At 45.6% G+C, this 21,709-nt stretch overlaps 1 protein-coding gene across 1 annotated transcript in view; it reads left to right on the top strand.

Annotated features, from left to right (window-relative positions):
• LOC133419473 (protocadherin-15-like) overlaps nucleotides 1–21,709 on the top strand; it is a 447,680-nt gene that overhangs the window by 346,487 nt on the left and 79,484 nt on the right. The window contains exons 29-31 of the mRNA XM_061708668.1: nucleotides 10,539–10,666; nucleotides 19,623–19,853; nucleotides 20,102–20,190. Coding sequence (XP_061564652.1) covers nucleotides 10,539–10,666; nucleotides 19,623–19,853; nucleotides 20,102–20,190 — 448 coding nt within the window. The remainder of the gene's footprint in view (nucleotides 1–10,538; nucleotides 10,667–19,622; nucleotides 19,854–20,101; nucleotides 20,191–21,709) is intronic.

Here is a 21,709-nt window from a genome sequence, read left to right as displayed (position 1 = left end):
GGAAGTGTCCTGGTCTTCCTCACCACCTGGAAGTGTCCGGGTCTTCCTCACCACCTGGAAGTGTCCTGGTCTTCCTCACTAGCTGGAAGTGTCCGGGTCTTCCCCACCACCTGGAAGTGTCCGGGTCTTCCCCACCACCTGGAAGTGTCCGGGTCTTCCCCACCACCTGGAAGTGTCCTGGTCTTCCCCACCACCTGGAAGTGTCCGGGTCTTCCTCACCAGCTGGAAGTGTCCTGGTCTTCCTCACCAGCTGGAAGTGTCCGGGTCTTCCTCACCAGCTGGAAGTGTCCTGGTCTTCCTCACCAGCTGGAAGTGTCCTGGTCTTCCCCACCACCTGGAAGTGTCCGGGTCTTCCTCACCAGCTGGAAGTGTCCGGGTCTTCCTCACCAGCTGGAAGTGTCCGGGTCTTCCTCACCAGCTGGAAGTGTCTGGGTCTTCCTCACCAGCTGGAAGTGTCCGGGTCTTCCCCACCACCTGGAAGTGTCCGGGTCTTCCTCACCACCTGGAAGTGTCCGGGTCTTCCCCACCACCTGGAAGTGTCCGGGTCTTCCTCACCAGCTGGAAGTGTCCGGGTCTTCCCCACCACCTGGAAGTGTCCGGGTCTTCCCCACCACCTGGAAGTCTCCGGGTCTTCCCCACCACCTGGAAGTGTCCGGGTCTTCCTCACCACCTGGAAGTTTCCGGGCCTTCCTCACCAGCTGGAAGTGTCCGGGTCTTCCTCACCAGCTGGAAGTGTCCTGGTCTTCCCCACCACCTGGAAGTGTCCTGGTCTTCCCCACCACCTGGAAGTGTCCGGGTCTTCCCCACCACCTGGAAGTGTCCGGGTCTTCCCCACCACCTGGAAGTGTCCGGGTCTTCCTCACCAGCTGGAAGTGTCCGGGTCTTCCCCACCACCTGGAAGTGTCCGGGTCTTCCCCACCACCTGGAAGTGTCCGGGTCTTCCCCACCACCTGGAAGTGTCCGGGTCTTCCTCACCACCTGGAAGTGTCCTGGTCTTCCCCACCACCTGGAAGTGTCCGGGTCTTCCCCACCACCTGGAAGTGTCCGGGTCTTCCCCACCAGCTGGAAGTGTCCGGGTCTTCCCCACCACTTGGAAGTGTCCGGGTCTTCCCCACCACCTGGAAGTGTCCGGGTCTTCCTCACCACCTGGAAGTGTCCGGGTCTTCCTCACCACCTGGAAGTTTCCGGGCCTTCTTCACCAGCTGGAAGTGTCCTGGTCTTCCCCACCACCTGGAAGTGTCCGGGTCTTCCTCACCACCTGGAAGTGTCCGGGTCTTCCTCACCAGCTGGAAGTGTCCGGGTCTTCCTCACCACCTGGAAGTGTCCGGGTCTTCCTCACCAGCTGGAAGTGTCCGGGTCTTCCCCACCACCTGGAAGTTTCCGGGCCTTCTTCACCAGCTGGAAGTGTCCTGATCTTTCAGCTGCTGTTTCATTCGTAGATTGTAACTACGAGCGCTGCTCGTCCCTGAAGTGAAATACGGTTCCGTGGTTATTACTATGGTTGCGACTCGTACAACATCAGAAAGAAAGGGGGGGGGGTGACCCTTACATACATGATGGGTTTCTCCTTTTTCACGCCTTTTGGTTTACCTCGGGTGGTGGACGTGATCTAATTTCACGCCTTTCTGGAAAGTGGCTCACAGTACATATGGGCGCCGTGACCGGCAAAACGGGGGAATGTTCAGCAAAGAAATGCCAGTATGTCAGCGCCTACTTCACAAATAAATGCTCTTGTGCTGAAAAAGTTTGTTTTTTTCAATTTACTGCATTTCATGAAGAACATGTAAGAGGAAGTACGAATAAAAATTAAATCTTTGAACATAAAAATTGTTATATATGCACACTTAAGATAAGATTTTAAAAAAGGGTCTAATTGTCTCAAATTCCTTTTCCTCCTCCCCACTTCTCCCTGCCTTTTCTCTCTACCTTTTTAATGGCCTTATTTCCTTTGGAAGCATACATGTTCTTTTTAATTGAAGCTCAGCTCCACGTCTTTCTCTTATCTACTTTAATGATGGTGTTTACCACATGCTGTTCTCATTTAATTGAAACTGTTTGGTTTTGGGAATTCTGCTGGGATTAAAGCAACAAACCACTGTAGTCGTGGCCAAATCACTCATTCTTTAGCTATGCATTCTGATCAGGAAACAAGAGACAGTTCGGATAACGGCTAAACATTTTTCCCCAGTGTCTTGAGGATGTTGTTGTGAGCGGATTAATGGTTGGACCTGCATGTGTTTTAGTTATGTTTGTTTGTTTTATTTTTCATTCTTAAAAGGAAACGTCACCATCCTGGGATTTGTTCTCTTTCCTTATGACTAATTTCACCTTCTGCAGAGTTGGTGTAACCCTGGAATGTTCTTTTAATTTCCTGGAAGCGCTGTCGGGCTTTTTTTCTCTAGTCAAAGTCAGAATGGTGAAAGAAGGTGACAGTTGTCCAAGAACTTATATTGGCTACAGGCCTTAAACAAGTCAAAATATCTTCAATTTTGAAGTTGGGACCAGTGAGGTGTCTTATATCTCAAGTACTTGAGCAGATTGCTCAGATCTAAATCACAACGACTGACGTACAGAGGTGTCTTCAGTATTCACATTCATTACTCAGGTAGAAGTATAGATACTAGAGTTTAAAAATACTCCTGTAGAAGTTGAAGTATCAACTCAAATGTTTTACTCAAGTAAAAGTATAAAAGTACTGGTTTCAAAACTACTTAAAGTATAAAAGTAAAAGTAATGCAAGGGGGAAAAAAGCCATTAAGGACAAAAGCCATTGAAATGAATGCATCTTAGTATAATGCAAATATATTAAAGAACCATATATGTGTACTATTGAGCATTAACATGTGTTTCAGAGAGCAGGAGATATGATGACTAGTTGCCTATAAGTATTGTAATGGTGCAAAAAGTCAAACTTCAGAGGCATGTTATCATTTATCCTAACCTTTATTGGAATGTACATCCAAGTTTAGTTGCAGGAATCTGAGGGAACGGATGTAAGAACAAAACTGGACAAGAACATCTGAAACAACCACAACCAAATTCACTCTATCCGGATGGAGCAATTTAACTGGATAGTTTTTATTTAAAGGCTGAAATGAAATAGAGTAACAAGGCTGTTTTTAAAATGTAAGGAGTAAAAAGTACAGATAATTGCGTGAAAATGTAAGGAGTAAAAGTAAAAAGTCGTCTGAAAAATAATTACTCCAGTGAAGTATAGATAACCAAAATTTCTACTTAAGTAAGGTAACGAAGTATTTGTACTTCGTTACTTGACACCTCTGCTGACGTAACACCAAACATTGAACATTTTCTTATTTTTCTATGGCTGACTTTCAGACTGGTCTTTAGAGGTATCATTGTACACCTGGGCTCATAAATGTTTAACATTTCCAGTAATGACATAGTTAATAATTAGTAAATGTTTAATATTATAGGCTATAATTTTAGGCTATTTTCAGGTTAATTATAATATAATTTCTTTTGAGCTCATTGGAATGGTCATTATAAAGTAATACCCACGTATACACAAGTAAGATATAAGTTAACCTTTATGTTTATCCACTTTACATTTACAAAGCCATGATGGGAGATACTCTACTGGCTTCATGATTTTTTTATTTCCTTCAATATTTTTGCCATAGTATTAACAAAATACTAATGTTTTGTCTTTTGTTCACTGACCACTTGAAACTGATGTCAAGGAGTTTGACAATAATTATTCCACCATTAAACACCTGAGAAACAATAGAATGAAAAGTGATCATGGAAAATAATAAGACTAAAATATCAGCAGGAAGTTAAAATGAAACGGGTTGTGTCACTTTTCCACTGAGAACACACTCATGGTACTGGAGCCAGTGGTTTAAAGGGTTTGTTGGTATGGTTTCTCAAAAAGTTATGGACTCATTTGCATGATGTTACCTTTTCCAGGTGGGGCAAGCCCCCAACTTAGATCAGATTAAGTATTAATGTGGATCTGGATCTGAATCCAGGAATTGGCCTATTATTCCAAAGCATCAGCTGTTGATTATTTCATGAGGCAAGAACACAAAATAGAGAAACATCTGCATTTCAGGCACCGGTGGAGAAGCTGCTGATGGGGATCAGTGTTTTCATAAAAACCAGTGTTTAAAAGCCCAAACTCAATAAGAAAATGTTTTTGAAGGTCGATGTAGATTGTGGAAAGAACATCCTACAAAATGAGCTGAAAAAAAGGACACCAGAGCTGAGAAAAGCAGCACAAGAAGGACAAATGTTTGGAAACACCTCCATAGATGCTGTCCAGTCACTTATTCTGGAATAAGGTTCTTTGAACATGGAAATCAAAGAGCTTTTTTTTCAAAATTAATTGCAACATTCTTTATTGCCCAAGTAAAGGCCGAAGAGGAAAAGAAATAATCAGACGAGCAGCCACAATTATGACTCAGCTCCCTAAATTGAACATCAGCATGCATGAATGTCCTTGATTATTTCCAATGTATTTTGCTGGAGCTGCCTGTGACTATCATATATGCTTTATTTAAAATAAAAAATAAATAAATAAATAAATACGAAAGCTAAAAGAAAAAAAAAAGGCCACCACAGATCATGAAATATCTCTTTCAGCATTTTGTAATCTGATTAAGTTTCCTTTTCATAAAACTTCTGGAAATTATCAAAAGGAGGAACTCAATAATAAAATGTTTTTGAAGGTGGATGTAGATTGTGGAAAGAACATCCTACAAAACAGCCGGCGCTTTTCATCCTGTATGAGCTGAACGCTGTCAGGGTTTGACACCCCAGTTTTTGACTTTCAGTTTCTGTCTTGCCCCGCCTGTGTCCCATCTGCCCTGATTGTGTCTGCACCTGTGTCTCGTCATGTCTCGTTATCCCTTCAGTATATCTTGTCTTGTCATTCCTTGGTTCCCTGTCGGTCCGTACTGGTTCTTCCCTCCATGTGCTCCTGGTCCTTGATCCCTGTTAGTTTTGTGTTTTTTGATCCTGCTCTGCAGCGCCTTGTTTTAGCCTTTTTGTGGAATAAATCCCCTTTGTTTTTGAGAACTCCTGCCTCCAGCCTCCCTCTCTCTCCTGCACTTGGGTTCTTAAAATACCAAACCACAACAGAACGGACCGACCACAATGGACCCAGCTGGAGAGCGCCTCTCGTTAAGGGAGTTTTTGCGCCGGGCCGAGGAGGGGGAGTATTGGGACCCCTTTTGGGGAACACGCCTGGCTCTGGGTGGGCCCAGGAGCCTGCAGGCTCAGGGGAGGCTACGACGATGGCGTCAGCGCCAGCCCCAGCCTGTTCCGGTGGGGGCCCTGGACGCACCTCTTCCTGTTCCCGAGGTGGTCCTGGACGCATCCCAGCCTGTTCCCCCCTTCTGGGGAGCACGCCTGGCTGGAGGCGGGCCCGGGGGTTCTCAGCCCCAGGGGAAGCGACAGCGTTAGCGTCAGCACCAGCCCCAGCCTGTTCCTGCTCCAGCGGTGGTCCTGGACGCATCGCCCCCTGTTCCTGCTCCAGCGGTGGTCCTGGACGCATCGCCCCCTGTTCCTGCTCCAGCGGGGGTCCTGGACGCATCGCCCCCTGTTCCTGCTCCAGCGGTGGTCCTGGACGCATCGCCCCCTGTTCCTGCTCCAGCGGTGGTCCTGGACGCATCGCCCCCTGTTCCTGCTCCAGCGGTGGTCCTGGATGCATCGCCCCCTGTTCCTGCTCCAGCGGTGGTCCTGGACGCATCGCCCCCTGTTCCTGCTCCAGCGGTGGTCCTGGACGCATCGCCCCCTGTTCCTGCTCCAGCGGTGGTCCTGGACGCATCGCCCCCTGTTCCTGCTCCAGCGGTGGTCCTGGACGCATCGCCCCCTGTTCCTGCTGCAGCAGTGGTCCTGGACGCATCGCCCCCCGTTCCTGCTCCGGCGCTGGTCCTGGACGCATCGCCCCCTGTTCCTGCTCCAGCGGTGGTCCTGGACGCATCGCCCCCTGTTCCTGCTCCAGCGGTGGTCCTGGACGCATCGCCCCCTGTTCCTGCTCCAGCGGTGGTCCTGGACGCATCGCCCCCTGTTCCTGCTGCAGCAGTGGTCCTGGACGCATCGCCCCCCGTTCCTGCTCCGGCGCTGGTCCTGGACGCATCGCCCCCTGTTCCTGCTCCAGCGGTGGTCCTGGACGCATCGCCCCCTGTTCCTGCTCCGGCGCTGGTCCTGCACGCATCGCCCCCTGTTCTGGCTCCAGCGGTGGTCCTGGACGCCTCAGCTCCTGCTCGAGTTCCTCCTCCGGTGATGGTTCCGGACCCCCCTCAGCCAGCTCCGAGGACCCGTGTCCCCCCTCAGCCAGCTCCGAGGACCCGTGCCCCCCCTCAGCCAGCTCCGAGGACCCGTGCCCCCCCTCAGCCAGCTCCGAGGACCCGTGTTCCCCCCCAGCCCGCCCTGGATGTGGACTGTGGGGACATCTGGGATCTGTCCCTTAGGGGGGGGGCAGCGCCCCGGACCCGGGCACCCCCGCAGCCGGCGCCTCGGACCTGGGTACCCCCGCAGCCAGCGCCTCGGACCTGGGTACCCCCGCAGCCAGCACCACGGACCCGGGTCCCCACTCGGGCAGCTCCGGGGATCCTCTGCCCCCCGACGCCGGCTCCCCGCATCCTGTCTGCTCCTGTTCCGGCTCCCCGCATCCTGTCTGCTCCTGTTCCGGCTCCCCGCATCCTGTCTGCTCCTGTTCCGGCTCCCCGCATCCTGTCTGCTCCTGTCCCGGCTCCCCGCATCCTGTCTGCTCCTGTCCCGGATCCCCGCATCCTGTCTGCTCCTGTCCCGGCTCCCCGCATCCTGTCTGCTCCTGTTCCGGCTCCCTGCATCCTGTCTGCTCCTGTTCCGGCTCCCCGCATCCTGTCTGCTCCTGTTCCAGCTCCCCGCATCCTGTCTGCTCCTGTTCCGGCTCCCCGCATCCTGTCTGCTCCTGTTCCGGCTCCCCGCATCCTGTCTGCTCCGGTTCCGGCTCCCCGCATCCTGTCTGCTCCTGTCCCGGCTCCCTGCATCCTGTCTGCTCCTGTCCCGGATCCCTGCATCCTGTCTGCTCCTGTCCCGGCTCCCCGCATCCTGTCTGCTCCTGTTCCGGCTCCCCGCATCCTGTCTGCTCCTGTTCCGGCTCCCCGCATCCTGTCTGCTCCTGTTCCGGCTCCCCGCATCCTGTCTGCTCCTGTTCCGGCTCCCCGCATCCTGTCTGCTCCTGTTCCGGCTCCCTGCATCATGTCTGCTCCTGTTCCGGCTCCCCGCATCCTGTCTGCTCCTGTTCCGGCTCCCCGCATCCTGTCTGCTCCTGTTCCGGCTCCCCGCATCCTGTCTGCTCCTGTTCCGGCTCCCCGCATCCTGTCTGCTCCAGTTCCAGAGTCCCGTCATGTTCCAGAGTCCCGTCATGTTCCAGAGTCCCGCCATGTTCCAGAGTCCCGCCATGTTCCAGAGTCCCGCCATGTTCCAGAGTCCCGCCATGTTCCAGAGTCCCGCCATGTTCCAGAGTCCCCGTCCAGTCTCAGAGCCCCGCCAAGAATTCCCGTCACGCCCCCCGCCAAGACCCACGGCAAGACCCAGGCCTAGGCCTCGGGGACGCCCCCCCGAGCTCTCTCGCTGGTCTGCTCGGTCCCGAGGGCGGCCCCCGGAGCTTTGGCCGTGTGTGGCCTGGGCCCTGCTCCAGGCCCCCTCCGCCCACCCTGGGTTAGGACTCTGGGGACATCTGGGATCTGTCCCTTGAGGGGGGGGTACTGTCAGGGTTTGACACTTCCCCCCCCAGTTTGTGACTTTCAGTTTCTGTCTTGCCCCGCCTGTGTCCCATCTGCCCTGATTGTCTCTGCACCTGTGTCTCGTCATGTCTCGTTATCCCTTCAGTATATCTTGTCTTGTCATTCCTTGGTTCCCTGTCGGTCCGTACTGGTTCTTCCCTCCATGTGCTCCGGGTCCTTGATCCCTGTTAGTTTTGTGTTTTTTGATCCTGCTCTGCAGCGCCTTGTTTTAGCCTTTTTGTGGAATAAATCCCCTTTGTTTTTGAGAACTCCTGCCTCCAGCCTCCCTCTCTCTCCTGCACTTGGGTCCTTAAAATACCAAACCACAACAAACGCTGAGACAAGTTTGGTGAAAGACAAAAAAAGGACACCAGAGCTGAGAAAAGCAGCACAAGGACAAATGTTTGGAGGCACCTCCATAGATAAAAATCAGTGAATTAATTATAAGCACTTTCGAAACAGGACATTTTTAAGCTTGATCTTAAAAGCATTTGTTACATCTTTATTGGATATATTATATTCAACAATGCTTCTTCAACAAAGTAGCTGGTTAGATGTATCGGAAAGAACAAGTTGTGCAGCTCCATGTGATATATTCCTCATTTCTGTGTGGTAGGTGCTTTCTGCAATTCACTCAGAAGGAACACGTGTGAATTTTGCACAAATGGAGTCCCCTGTCCCCGAGGGTTAATTAATTAGAAACTGGAGAGTAATTAACTTGAGAATTGTTAAGTTATTAAGTACTTCCCTTTATAGCACATGATGATGAAGTACTATTGAACAAACCAGGAGTTCTTGTGTTAATGAATCATTGAGTCATGACCACTTTCTTCATGAGCTGTTTCTGATGGACTGAAGCAGCTGGTGAACAGCACGCAAACGTTGACAAGCAACCGGTGGACACTCGCTCAAACATTACTCCCATTTCTGGTGACTTCATCACTGGGCAGTTTTGTTACTAAATCTGCTTGGTTACAGTAAAAATAAATAAATGAATAAAAGTGGACTGGAAAAGTATCAAATTAAAACAAGAAAGTAAAGATTAAATAAATAAAATTGGCATACTGTCAGAAAGGAGGAAGAGTAGCAGCGAAGCGTTGTTGAAATGTCCTGAGATCTTATGATCGGATTGTTGTGTTTATTTCCCTGCCACCTGAATGATGAAGTGATGAATATGTTGCCTGCGGCATCGGCAGGTGACGCGGGTGAGCTCTCTCTCAGTAGAGAGGATGGACAGAAAGTTGCATCCAACAGTTTTGATCAGGGGTTCAGAGGCGCGCCATTAACACCCTCATTAAAGCTGTTGCTCAGACATCTGACGTCTTCGGTCCAACATCTGAAATCCATGTTGAGAAGCTCTGGAGGGCTGATCATGCTCCTGCAGCCAGATCTCCAAACAATACTCCCAGCGTCTCCCCCTTAAAGGGGACCTATTATGAAAACCAGGTTTTTTCTTGCTTTAACATTTATAAAGTGGTCTCCCCTCAGCCTGCCAACTCAGAGAAGGAGGAAAGCAACTAAATTCTGCTTGTACAGCCGCCCGGATGATCCGTCCAGTGTCATGTGACTTCTACGAGCCGTTCAGATTCGTTACGTAACCAAAATGCAAACCACGTCCACAACTATAAAACCGTGTAACTGCATGCGAGCGTCCGACTATCGTAGCACTGCGTGACATCAGACCCTCTCTGTCCATCTCCCTCCAGCAGCTGCCACTTTATTGAGGTTTTTGTAGTGAAATGAGGAGGAATCATAGAGATAACTTCTCATTTCAACTAACTGGATCAACCGTTCCTCATCCATGACCGTATCCTACAGCGATTTCAACCGGCTTTCAATGCGAGCAACAGCCTACGCCGTAGCCTACGCCGTAGGTTATGCGGGGACGCGCTCCGTACGGCGTACGTTACGCGTCGCCGTGTAATCTACGCCGTAGGCTCTGCGTTGGTGTAACGCGGAACCATAAATCAGCCTTAATAGTGTACGCAGCCGGCTGCTCTTCTCCCCGGAGCGAGGCCTTGTGCCCTCCCCTGCTACGTCATTCAGGCAGCCAATCAGCACAGAGCCTCATCATCCTAGTCTCCCCGCCCACTCAGAATCCTGCATAGAGAAGGAGGTTAGAAACGGTAAAGATAAATACATGGCCCAGAGGCTGAATTTCTAATTTATTTAGAAAAAACAATCAAAAGCTTGTTTTTAAGACATTCAAGGCCTGTTAAATAGACATTAGATGCCATAGTAGGTCCCCTTTGAATGACGCAAGCTTACTTTTTCTTTGCCTCTCAGGGATCTCACAATGCTTAGAAAGAATGCTTAAAACTTATTCATTCTTACTCCCCATTATTCCCCTGCTCTGCATCCTTGATCTCTCCTTTTTAGCTTGTCTTCAGTGGGTTCTTATTTTGGTGATTTGTTGTTTTTTTTATATCCATCAGCTGCTCCCCAATTTAAACAACTTTTGATCATAAAATGATCAAAAAGTGACATAATTACCAGCAGAAAGCCATTAAAGGAGGACAGCATTCATTGGGAATATAACTGTTGCAGGTGATGCAGGAATGTTGTGTGTTGTTGGTGTTTCCTTATCTCCTGTTCCATGAGGCTAAACAGGTTTTTCCTGCTGATAAACAGCCCGGAGTAGATTAGAACTGAATGTAGATATCTGTATGTTTGCAAAGTTTGTAAAGTTGCAATACAGATTTAAATTTGGAGAAGATGTCACTGCAGCAGCATGTACCCCTGCTCACCAAAGAACAAGTGTGTCACGATGTGTCATTTTTCATTTTTGTTTGTGTGTTCTAGCCAACACAGCGAAGGTGTTCATTGATGTCCAGGATGAGAATGACCACCCACCCGTGTTCACCAGACCTCTTTACATTGGCGGAGTAGCAGAAGACGCCAAAACTTTCACCTCGGTCTTGAAAGTGCAGGTACTAAAACTGACTTATGAATATTCACGGTCAAACTAGTCATATGTATGTAAGTGCTTACAGTAGCTGTGTAGATTTGTGTGGCTACGTTTGAATTGCATTTCAGGAAATAAATAGGATTTACTGTTAAAGCAGCACAATGTAACTTTTCCACCTTAATATAATATTTCCAGAGTCATTTTGATGGTACATCAATGTACAACAGGTTTAATGAACCTCTGTCATCGTCTGAGGGGGTCTGTATCGCCTACACTGGCACTATGTAACTTGGAGGTGGATGGTAGGAACCCTTCCACACTACTGGTAAAGCACTACCGCTTTTGTCTGAAGGAGCCGCCAAACTCAACAAAAGCTGAAAGTTACATTGTGCTGCTTTAAGCTTGAGTTATGGTTCTGCGTCAAAACGATGCCGTGCCTACGGCGTAGGCTACGCGTCGACGCAGACCACACGTCGTCACTGACGCCGTCACTGACGCCGTCAGTGACGCCGTCAGTGACGCCGTCAGTGACGTGCACCTCCCGAAAATTGTAACTACGCGTGGAGGCGACGCAGACCACACGCAGACGAGAGGGCTGTGATTGGTTTGCTTGGAAGCAACGCATTTCCGGTTTCCAGTTTGAAGCAGTCGTGAACTTTCAGTGCTCTTTTCTTCGTGTATGTGTGATTTTTTTGGTTTTGGTTTTTTGCACAATAGTTGTCCTTATCTCTTTGATTCACTGTGACCGGAAAAGTTGGATAAACCATTCAGGAAAAGATTGCGAATTAGCGGTCATGGGGGGTACTGCACCGCGGAGAAATGGAGTGACGGAGAAGTCCGAAGGTTCACGACGGCGTCACGGTGACGGCGTGTGCTCTGCGTTGGTTTGACGCAGAACCATAATTCAGGCTTTAGGATTGGCTCCTGTTTCTTCTCTCGTTCCTTCGTTACAGAAAATTCAGTTAACATTTTCTTTTTCTTTTTTTTTTTTTTTTTTTAAATACCTAACTCAAAAGACCCTTCATATTGCTGTGAAGCCAAAATGGGTCACAGAGGCTCCTTCTTTCAGACTTCATCCTACAAATACCAAAACATGTTTTAATGAGCCTGGATGCCACAAGAGACTCAGGCAAAGTCTTTTTCTTTTTTTTTTTTTTTTTTGCAGAGAAGGATGTGGATTAATATTTAACTATAGTTTTTAAGATCATTCTTAGACACTCCTACTTCATTAGACCTTGCACAGTGACAGGACAGATGAGAGGAAACGACTGCATGCAACGAGTCACATTTCAAATCAAATTTTTATGAGTGGAGAAAATCTGCAAGTATCTTGGTTGCTGCAAACACCCAAAGTAATGAGTCACAGCATGAAAACATGAGCTCATGATCATCAAATCAGCCCGTGACCCCTCAAGGCCTGTGGATTAGAGCATCATTATCATTATAGCAATGACCACTCTTATCAAGGTAAAACCTGCACCTCAGACGAACGGCGATCACTCATTTGTATTGATTTGCAATGACTCTTCCTCCATAAGGGTACAAGGAGACTCCATTCACCCACTGTAGGGGGCAAAGCATAAAGTCCTGCACTGTCCCCTTGGTGTACACTACACATATGCTCATTTGTCAAAAGTATGGTAAGAGATGACTCATTTGAGCATGAGCTCTCAGGGGTCCATTCATCTTTATAATGAGGGTGTATACACTGCAACCCTACTGTAATATCCTCTGTAGAACTACTGTTCTTGCAGACAGTCCCATCCCGTCCTGCACTTAGACTAGACCAGGGGTCGGCAACGCGGCTGCAGAGCCGCATGCGGCTCTTTAGCGCTGCCCTAGTGGCTCCTGGAGCTTTTTCAAAAATGTTTGACCTTTTTTTTCCTTTTTTCCTTTTTTTCTTCCTTTTTCCTTTCCTTTTTAATCTCGACATTTCGACTTTTTTTCACAAAATTCTGACTATTTCCTCGACATTTCGACTTTGTTCTCAACATTTTGACTTTTTTCTCGAGATTTCGACTTTTTTCTCGAGATTTCGACTTTTTTCTTGACATTTCACCTTTCGCCATTTGCCTTCATTCTAAGGCTTATACATACAAGACTTTTCATTTTTTGCGGCTCCAGACATATTTGTTTTTTGTGTTTTTGGTCCAATACCTGAACATTTTGGTTTGCCGACCCCTGGACTAGACTGTACAAAAAGATCTGGATAAACCGTGTGAAGTTATCCATTAGTTCTGGGTAGTACTTTATAGTTTATTTTTTGTCTTAATGCAGAGTTTTACGGCATCTTGGCAGGGGCGGGGCTTCAGGGGGAGCTGGGAGTAAAATGGTTCGTCATCAACAGCCGTCTATCAACGTCATACGTCATCATCCATCACTTGTCAACAGAGCTCAGTAATCCTGCTGCCTAAACATGAGCGGGAGTTAGAAACACAAAAGTGGAGCGATAAACCCAAAGAAAAAGAAAAAGGGGAGCAAGAAAAAGCCAAATTGCCTGAGCTAGACGCATATTTTGATGGCTCTAATCCTCCACCTGTGGGAGATGAACCTGACGCTGTTAGCAGAGATTCATCCCCGGGTCCGGGCCGACAGAAGCTGCATCCTGTTCAGGGAGCAGGTTTACAGGTAGATACAGTTACAACAATCACAGACTCACACTGGCAGCAAGAACATGGGAGTTTGTGGTAAATTGTTAATAAAGTGGCCCGGCATGAGACTGAGAGGCTCCAGGCTGCAAAGGGCCCGGTCATATGCCCCGCCCCCTGGTCATATACCCCGCCCCCAGCCATTTGCCCCGCCACCGGTCACATACCCCGCCACCGGTCACATACCCCGCCCCCGGTCATATACCCCGACCCCTGGTCACATACCCCGCTCTCCGGTCATATGCCCCGCCCCCCGGCTCTGATATGTTCCTCTGCGGCAGTGTTTCTCAATCCTGGTCCTCGTTGGCCCCTGTCCTGCATGTTTTAGATGTTTCCCTGCTTCAGCACACCGTGATAAAAGTACCTGTGTCATCAACAGAGCTGTGCAGACCTTGATGACAAGCTAATTGGGACCTTTAATTAGAATCAGGTGTGTTGATGCAAGGAAACATCTAAAACATGCAGGACAGGGGCCCACGAGGACCAGGATTGAGAAGCACTGCTCTACGGCATCTTGGTAAGAACTGACACCAAGCAATCCCAAGTTAATCCAAAAAGCAGTGACAGGGCAGGCACACTTGGTTGGACTTGGACTTGGTTCATTAAGCTTACGCTAACTAATCTTATTCTAATTCTGATCGAATCTATCCAATTAGCTTCATTTCAAATGTCACCACCAAAACAACCTCCTAAACAAGTGCTGCCAGAGCTGAAACAAGGACAGTTGCAGTTGCTCGTCTGTGAGAAGTCTTGTCTTTAGAGTGGCTATAAAGTTGTCTTCAACCCCTCTATGTAGGATTACCAGTGTGTTGTTGAGAAAGAGCCACCTGACAATACTGCACTAATGACATCTTTAACCACTTAGTCCCGCTAGAGGTTGGTTTTGGGGCCATCACAGGAACTTTGTGGTCAGCAGTGCTATTCTTACATAAAGTGGCTTTAAATGTGCAATTTCAACAAAAAATTCCAAACTTTACTTGCAGAGCTAAAGAGTATGCTTTTGAAGGTTTTTTTTTCTTCATTTCTTTTAGTGTTTATACAGCCTTTGGTGCAGGTAAAATACCTGCAAACCAACACTACTTCCTCAGTGCCTCATTTGTCATTAAGGGTTTTCTTTTTAGGTAATTTCACTTTTTCATTTTATTCTTTATTTCATTCAAAAATAAAACTAACAATTCAATACAAACACAAACGTTCCTAAATTGTGAATGAAAAGGGAGCAGAAAGAAGAACAATCTTATCTAATCTGCCCCTTTTTCCAAATAAATAAATGTACAAATAACATAAATTAAAAATTTAGAAAACAACAACTAAGTAAATAAAAAACTAAAATAAATAAATTTACCGCCGGCTATGGGTATGTCAATCAAACTTAACTAACATATTTCATTATATTTCCTTAACATACAGGCTTTGATTGTTCTTATGAATGTAATGTTTGATTTGGATTCTTTGTTTTCTTTATTCAGATTGTTCCATAAACTGATTCCTTTCACAGAAACACAACGTTCCATCAATTTAGTCCTGAATCTTGTTTTTTTTTTTTTTAATCTCTGTTCCTTTTAAGTTATACTTGCTTTCTCTTTTTTCAAATCTTTTCTGAATGTTGATTGGTAAAGTTTTTTTATGAGCTTTAAACATAATTTGCAAGAATACTATAGTCTACTAATTCATGAAATTTCAACAATTGTAACTGAAGGAATAATGGATTTGTTGGATCTAATTAAATGAAACTAATTAAAAAAACAAAAATGTCATACATTCTGGATTCATTGCAAATCAACTGAAATATTGCAAGCCTTTTATTATTTTAATATTGCTGATTATGGTTTACAGTTTAAGATTAAGATTCTCAGAATATTCTAATTTTTTGAGATAGGATATTTGAGTATTCTTAAACTGTAAGCCATGATCAGCAATATTAAAATAATAAAAGGCTTGCAATATTTCAGTTGATTTGTAATGAATCCAGAATGTATGACATTTTTGCATTACAGAAAATAAAGGACTTTTTCACAATATTCTAATTTTCTGAGACAGTCCTGTATATTGTTTTCTACTGATAATTCTTATGGTAATAACATCATAATGTAACGTGTTTCCGTAATGTTACCCCACTAGGGAGCTTGGCAGATGTCAAACAAAGAACGAGCAGCGACCTCACAACAGACTGGGCCTTTAGAGGGAGGAAACTTTAATGAGACGGGAGTGGAAATGGAGCTTTTCAGAAAGATCATGACCAAAAGAGCTATAAATATGTACAACATGTAAGCCGTCTCTTTTTTACAAGACCACCAGCCAATCTAAAACACGCTTTGAGATAGCAAGTTAAAGCCATCCATGCCCTGACAATAAACCCTCTTTCAAAGTCACTGAGATCTTATGTTCTTGCTATTTTGGCTCACAATCAAGTTCAGCTTGACTTCTTTATATTCATAGATACCACAGAGCGTGCTTTGGGGGCTAAATATTTTAGTTTTATTATTTATTTGGCTGGAGCTGCTTCCCATGAACCTGCTTGCCATCTGATTTATTTAGAGAAATAATTGCCCGCTTGTAACTTTGATCCTCACACAAAGAGGCGGTACATCTGGAAGTTAAAGGCAGAGGGTTGACGTTTGATAAAGATTTCCATCACATCCAGCTGAGAGGCAAATTGACTGGATACAATCAGACAGAAAAGGCACAAGTGCCTGGCGTGGATGCAGATGGCGGAGGGGGATGATTGGGGAGATGCTCAGGGTTGCGGGGATCAAGATGAAAGCGTGAGTGAGATAAAAAGTGGATAGAAAGTTTACGAAATAGACTTTTCCAGTCTCAGTGGTGTCTCTCAACTATAACTAATTCCATCACATCTGTGTGAACCTGTGCTTTAATGAGTTTTGTGTGAGTTTTCAGGGCCGTGTTTTGATCTGCTTATGGCTTCATGCGTGACTGTCATGCCTTCAGCGTGTTAGAGTCTGAGAGCTCTTCCAAGAGTCGATCTCTTTAGGTCTTTTCGCTTTTTTGGAACTTATCCCACTTGAGCCATTTTATTTTGTGTTAATCTATTCTAAATGACTGATTTCCACCTTATCCGGGATTATGATTTGTTCAAAAACTGCTCTAAGTTAAATGGCTTCATTTGTGAGGTTTTTTTTTCGCTGGGGGATTATCCCAAAAGTTGCATAAACTTAGACGTAAGTTCCACTGAGAACACACTCATGGTACTGGGGCCAGTGGTTTAAAGGGTTTGTTGGTATGGTTTCTCAAAAAGCTATGGACTAATTTACATGATTTTACCTTTTCCAGGTGGGGCAAGCTCCCAATTTAGATCAGATTAAGTATTAATGTGGATCTGGATCTGAATCCAGGAATTATTCATCCAGCTCTAGCAGAGGAATGAAGTCCCAGACTGCGTTTGTTGACCATTTTGAGATAATTGGAATTGGCCTATTATTCCAAAGCATCAGCTGTTGATTATTTCATGAGGCAAGAACACAAAATAGAGACACATCTGCATTTCAGGCACCGGTGGAGAAGCTGCTGATGGGGATCAGTGGTTTCATAAAAAACAGTGTTTAAAAGCCCAGAGTTCAGTGGGGCCAACTAGTACAACACACCTAGTACACAAATGCATATTTGCACCTCTGATTAATTTAGATTACAGCTTAAAAGAAAAAAGAAGGGCCGCTCGGTGGCGTAGTGTTTTAAGCAAGCGGCTCATATACTGAGGCTATAGTCCTCCTGCAGCGGTTCCAGGTTTGAATCCCAGCCTGCGCACCTTTCCTGCATGTCATCACCATTCTCTCTCTCTACCCCCTTCCTGTCTGCAACTTGAATAAAGGGCCACTAGAGCCTTTAAAAAAAAAAGAAAGAAAGAAAGAAAAATAATCAGACGAGCAGCCACAATTATGACTCAGCTCCCTAAATTGAACATCAGCATGCATGAATGTCCTTGATCATGTAAATAAAACTTCTGGAAATTATCAAAAGGAGGGACTCAAGAAAATGTTTTTGAAGGTGGATGTAGATTGGGGAAAGAACATCCTACAAAACAGCCGGCGCTTTTCATCCTCGATGAGACAAGTTTGGTGAAAGACAAAAAAAGGACACCAGAGCTGAGAAAAGCAGCACAAGGAGGACAAATGTTTGGAAGCACCTCCATAGATGCTGTCCAGTCACTTATTCCGGTTCTTTGAACATGGAAATCAAAGAGCTTTTCTTCCCAAATTAATTGCAACACTCTTTATTGCCCAAGTAAAGGCCGAGAGGAAAAGAAATCTTGCCAACAGTCAAACAAGGTGGAGATTCTATTACGCTGTGGAGCCTCTCTGATGTGCATCCTTGTTGCTGTGTTCCCCCGATACATTCAGCAGGCACTGGATAGTAGTCAAAGTAGTGATAAAATCAGGGGAAAATCAAGGCTTTTAAAAGAAAAACAATTGGATCCCAGTGTAAATATTAAACATCATAAAGACAGTGCAGGAAAAATGTTGTTTTACGCTGTAGCATTTGTGTTACAATCCAGTCCACTGATGAAACAGTACAAAACGGTCAATACACGTTCAAAAGCTAAGACAAAAGATTAAAAGTGCAAAATATTAAAGTCAATATCACAGCAATGTCGCATAAAAGTCACTGAATTAATTATGAGCACTTTCGAAACTTAAAAAGCGCAGAGAGTTTTCAGTATCAGCATCTCGTACCCTGCTGAGAAGGAGCATGAAAATATGAAAACGTGGACACTCTGGGGACGCTGGCAAGCCTGCATTCTGAGAGCAAATTATTCTTGAGGGTTCATACAGAATATTCACATCTTTAAGATGACTTTCTACACGTCTGCATATTAAAAGATTTTCTTTATTCTTTAGTAACTTTATACATTTCATCTAAATATGCAGACTTTACGGAACTGGTTGAGTTATATTTATTGGTGAAGTTTTATATAAATCGCACCTAAAATTGGGAGTGACATTATACCTGATTATGAATGTATTACTGTATTGTGCGGACCATTAGGCGCACCGTGTTATAAGGTCCAATATCAATGTACGGGTCTATTTTCGTACATAAGGCGCAACGGGTTATGAAGCGCATGATAAAACATATAAAGCGAAACAAAACAGTCTGGTAAGTCGAACTTTATTCAACTCATTCACAATAACTCAGAATATTGTTCAGTTGTAACTAAAATAGAAAAATACACTCACATGTTAAATCATTCGTCTTCCACGAATCCACGAATAAAAAGTGGCGGGTAAGATTAGGTAAGCTTATTACTACGTCCTGTTCTCTGATTGTTTCATCGTTACCAGCGATAGCAGGCACCTTAAGTTAGTGTGAGGTTGGAACAACGTTGTAGTCCAACATTTTGATTATAATTGGATTATAATATAGATTTGAAAATTGGGTTTACGCTAAAAACCTGACGTTGGCTTGACGTCTAATAATAGTAAGGTAACATTGACTAGATGTTGGACGATGGTTGCTTGCCAGCACGACATAATTAGTTATCTAACACTCTAAAGGCTGGATTATGGTTCTGCATTAAATCGACGCCGAGCGTGCGCCGCAGGTTGCGCCGCAGGTTGCGCCGCGTCGCGCACGCCACGCCGTGCCTGACGTGCACCTCCCAAAAATTGTAACTACGCGTCAAGAGGTCGCAGACCGAGAGGCTGTGTTTGGTTCGCTTGGTAGCAACTCATTTACGGTTTCCAGTTCGTGAACTTTCAGCGCTCTTTTCTTCGTGTGTGTGTGATTTTTTTTGTTTTGGTTTTTTGTACAATAGTTGTCCTTATCTCTTTGATTCACTGTGACCGGAAAAAGTCGGATAAACCATTCAGGAAAAGCGGTCGCGGGGGGTTTTCCACCGCAGCGAAATGGAGTGTTGGAGAAGTCCGAAGGTTCTCGATGGCGTCACGGTGACGGCGTGTGCTTTGCGTTGGTGTAGCGCAGAACCATAATCCAGCTTTAATGTGTCAGCTGAATGGTCTGACCATCAATCAAGCGGAGCGGCTTCATCACTCACCAAAGTTGCACTAAAACATTCGGACAGACTTTTTTAACACTTTAAATTGGTTTGAGGTCAGTAAGACAACAAGAATTCATACACAAGGTGCCCCAGGTTATAGGGCGCACTGCCGATTTTTGAGAAAAAATACCTTTATTTTTCTCTGTTTCCGTCTCTTTTTCTCTGCTTATAAGAACTATTTTTGTTTTCCCTCCATCATGGCATTACCTTTAACGTGTTTGGGTGTCTTTAACCGACTACGGAGTCTTGATTTCATCATGGAAAGACCCTCCAACAGAACTCTGACCTTTGTTCTTGCTCTGTTCTTCATTCTCCAGGCTCTGGACAAAGACACGGGGAACTTCAGTTCCATGATTTACCGGCTGCTCCTTCCTCCTCCCTCTGGCAAAGACACCAGAGACAGCAAAGACGGCTTTGTCATCGAGCCGTACAGCGGCGTGGTGAAGACCGCAATCATGTACCGCAACATGAGGAGGTCTTATTTTAAATTTGAGGTGGTTGCCATAGACAACTACGGCCGAGGACACAGCGGCAAGGCGGAGATAGTGGTGTGTGTGTTTTACTTTGGAAATGTCCAATAAGTTGTTAAGTTTGTTTCAACATATTTAATGTACAAAAAACAACAACCTTATATTCAGCTCTTCTGTAATAAGATGAATGAATAAGTGGAAAGAAACCTTTTTTTATCAGAATGACTTAAAATGTCATAACGTGACTTTGCTCAGATCACGTAGAGAGTTGTTCAGTTTGAATGTTCCCTGTTTTACTTACATTACTATTGCTTTCTGTTATGCAGGTGTCAGTTGTGAACCAACTGGACATGCAGGTGGTCGTATCGAACGTTCCTCCAACTTATGTGGACAAAAACAAAGACAGGCTGCTTGGGTAACTATCTATACTTTATCAAAAACATGCATGCGAGTGGTTTTCTCTGCAGAATGTGCATCCTGCATGTAGGGTCACAAGCCCCGATGTACAGTTTAGTGTTTAGAGGTTTACTAAACTAAAACCAACTTGGAAGGAACACCAGGATTCTTTTTGAAGCTGCAAACTGACAACAGCAGTTGTCATTAGTACTATGATAATATAATCTATGCCCACTGAAGTGGGGTGCAGGGTTTGACAACGTCGTGATTGGACAAGGAATTGGCTGGGCAGACGTGGGAAATGCGGCCTTTTTTTTCTGCTATTAAAACATGATTTGTAATATGAATTTGCAACACTTTAAACTACAAATAATAGTTTTTGATGTGACATCAGAGATTGTGCATGCTCTCTGCGAAAGGATGATTCCAATCGGGTCATAGCTGCTTCAACTGTGATTCCTTCACGAGGAGCGACCAGGATTTCAAACACGTTTGATTTTCTTGCGAGCACACGATTTGTGATCGGGAGCTCGTCGTGAGGCGTTAAACTCTCGTGGTGAGGTGTTAATCTCTCGTCGTGAGGTGTTACTCTCTCGTCGTGAGGTGTTAATCTCTCGTCGTGAGGTGTTACTCTCTCGTCGTGAGGTGTTAATCTCTCGTCGTTACTCCACGTTTACTGCACGAGGCACAACCAACGATTGGGTCGAAATCCGGCCCGATCCAAAAAATAGTCGCACGACTGGAAAATCGGTTCAAAACAAGCCGACAATCGCAGTGTCTGCCCGGCATAAGGCCTCAGAAGCTGCAGAAAAGGCCTCAAGATTGGCTGTGGATCATCAGGGGCAAGGAGTGGGCTACTGCTAGTGCCGGGAATTAATCCCTCCTGGTCGGCTCACTTGGGAGTGAATGGTATTTCACCGTAGATGTATCCAAGTGCATCAAGAGATGTAGGCTTTAATCACTAACACATACATAGCATGCAATTGTAAATCACTGCTACGTTACAAATTTAAATGATTTCTGCTGCAGTGCCCCATTACATTTTGGGATACAGTTTGTAAAATAAAATGGTGAGTTGCATACCATAAATTACCCCACCATCCGGTAACTGCAGCAGTTATGCATAATGTGGATAGTGGATTCTACATTTCAGCAAAATCAGCACATGCTGATACAGTAGTCAGCATTTGAAGTGTATCTAAACATTTCATCAGTCTTCTTGAGCCAAAAATGGATATTGTTCAAAGTTCTTGCATGACACGCAAGTGTGCTTTTGCTCCACTTGAGGCGGTTGACTAGTGTAGTAAAGTATGGAAACGGTCCCGGTTCATGCACTGCACGGTGATGAGCACCTTTATATTTGGCCGTAATAGTTCAGGAGCCTCTTAAAGGAGGAGACTTATGGCACTTTTGCACTAGGACTTACTCGGCCCGAGTCGGCTCGTCACGCCTTTACCCGCCTCTACCCGTTTGTTTTTCCATAGCCAGGGGAGAAGTGTGCAGGTTGGGGTGAAGCTGCTGTGACGTACTCGATTGCG

Source organism: Cololabis saira, chromosome 19 (assembly GCF_033807715.1).
Source record: "Cololabis saira isolate AMF1-May2022 chromosome 19, fColSai1.1, whole genome shotgun sequence".
NCBI classification, from domain to species: Eukaryota; Metazoa; Chordata; class Actinopteri; order Beloniformes; family Belonidae; genus Cololabis; species Cololabis saira.
The sequence above is the reverse complement of the archived record's forward strand: the minus strand, read 5'-3'. Positions and strand labels throughout refer to the sequence as shown.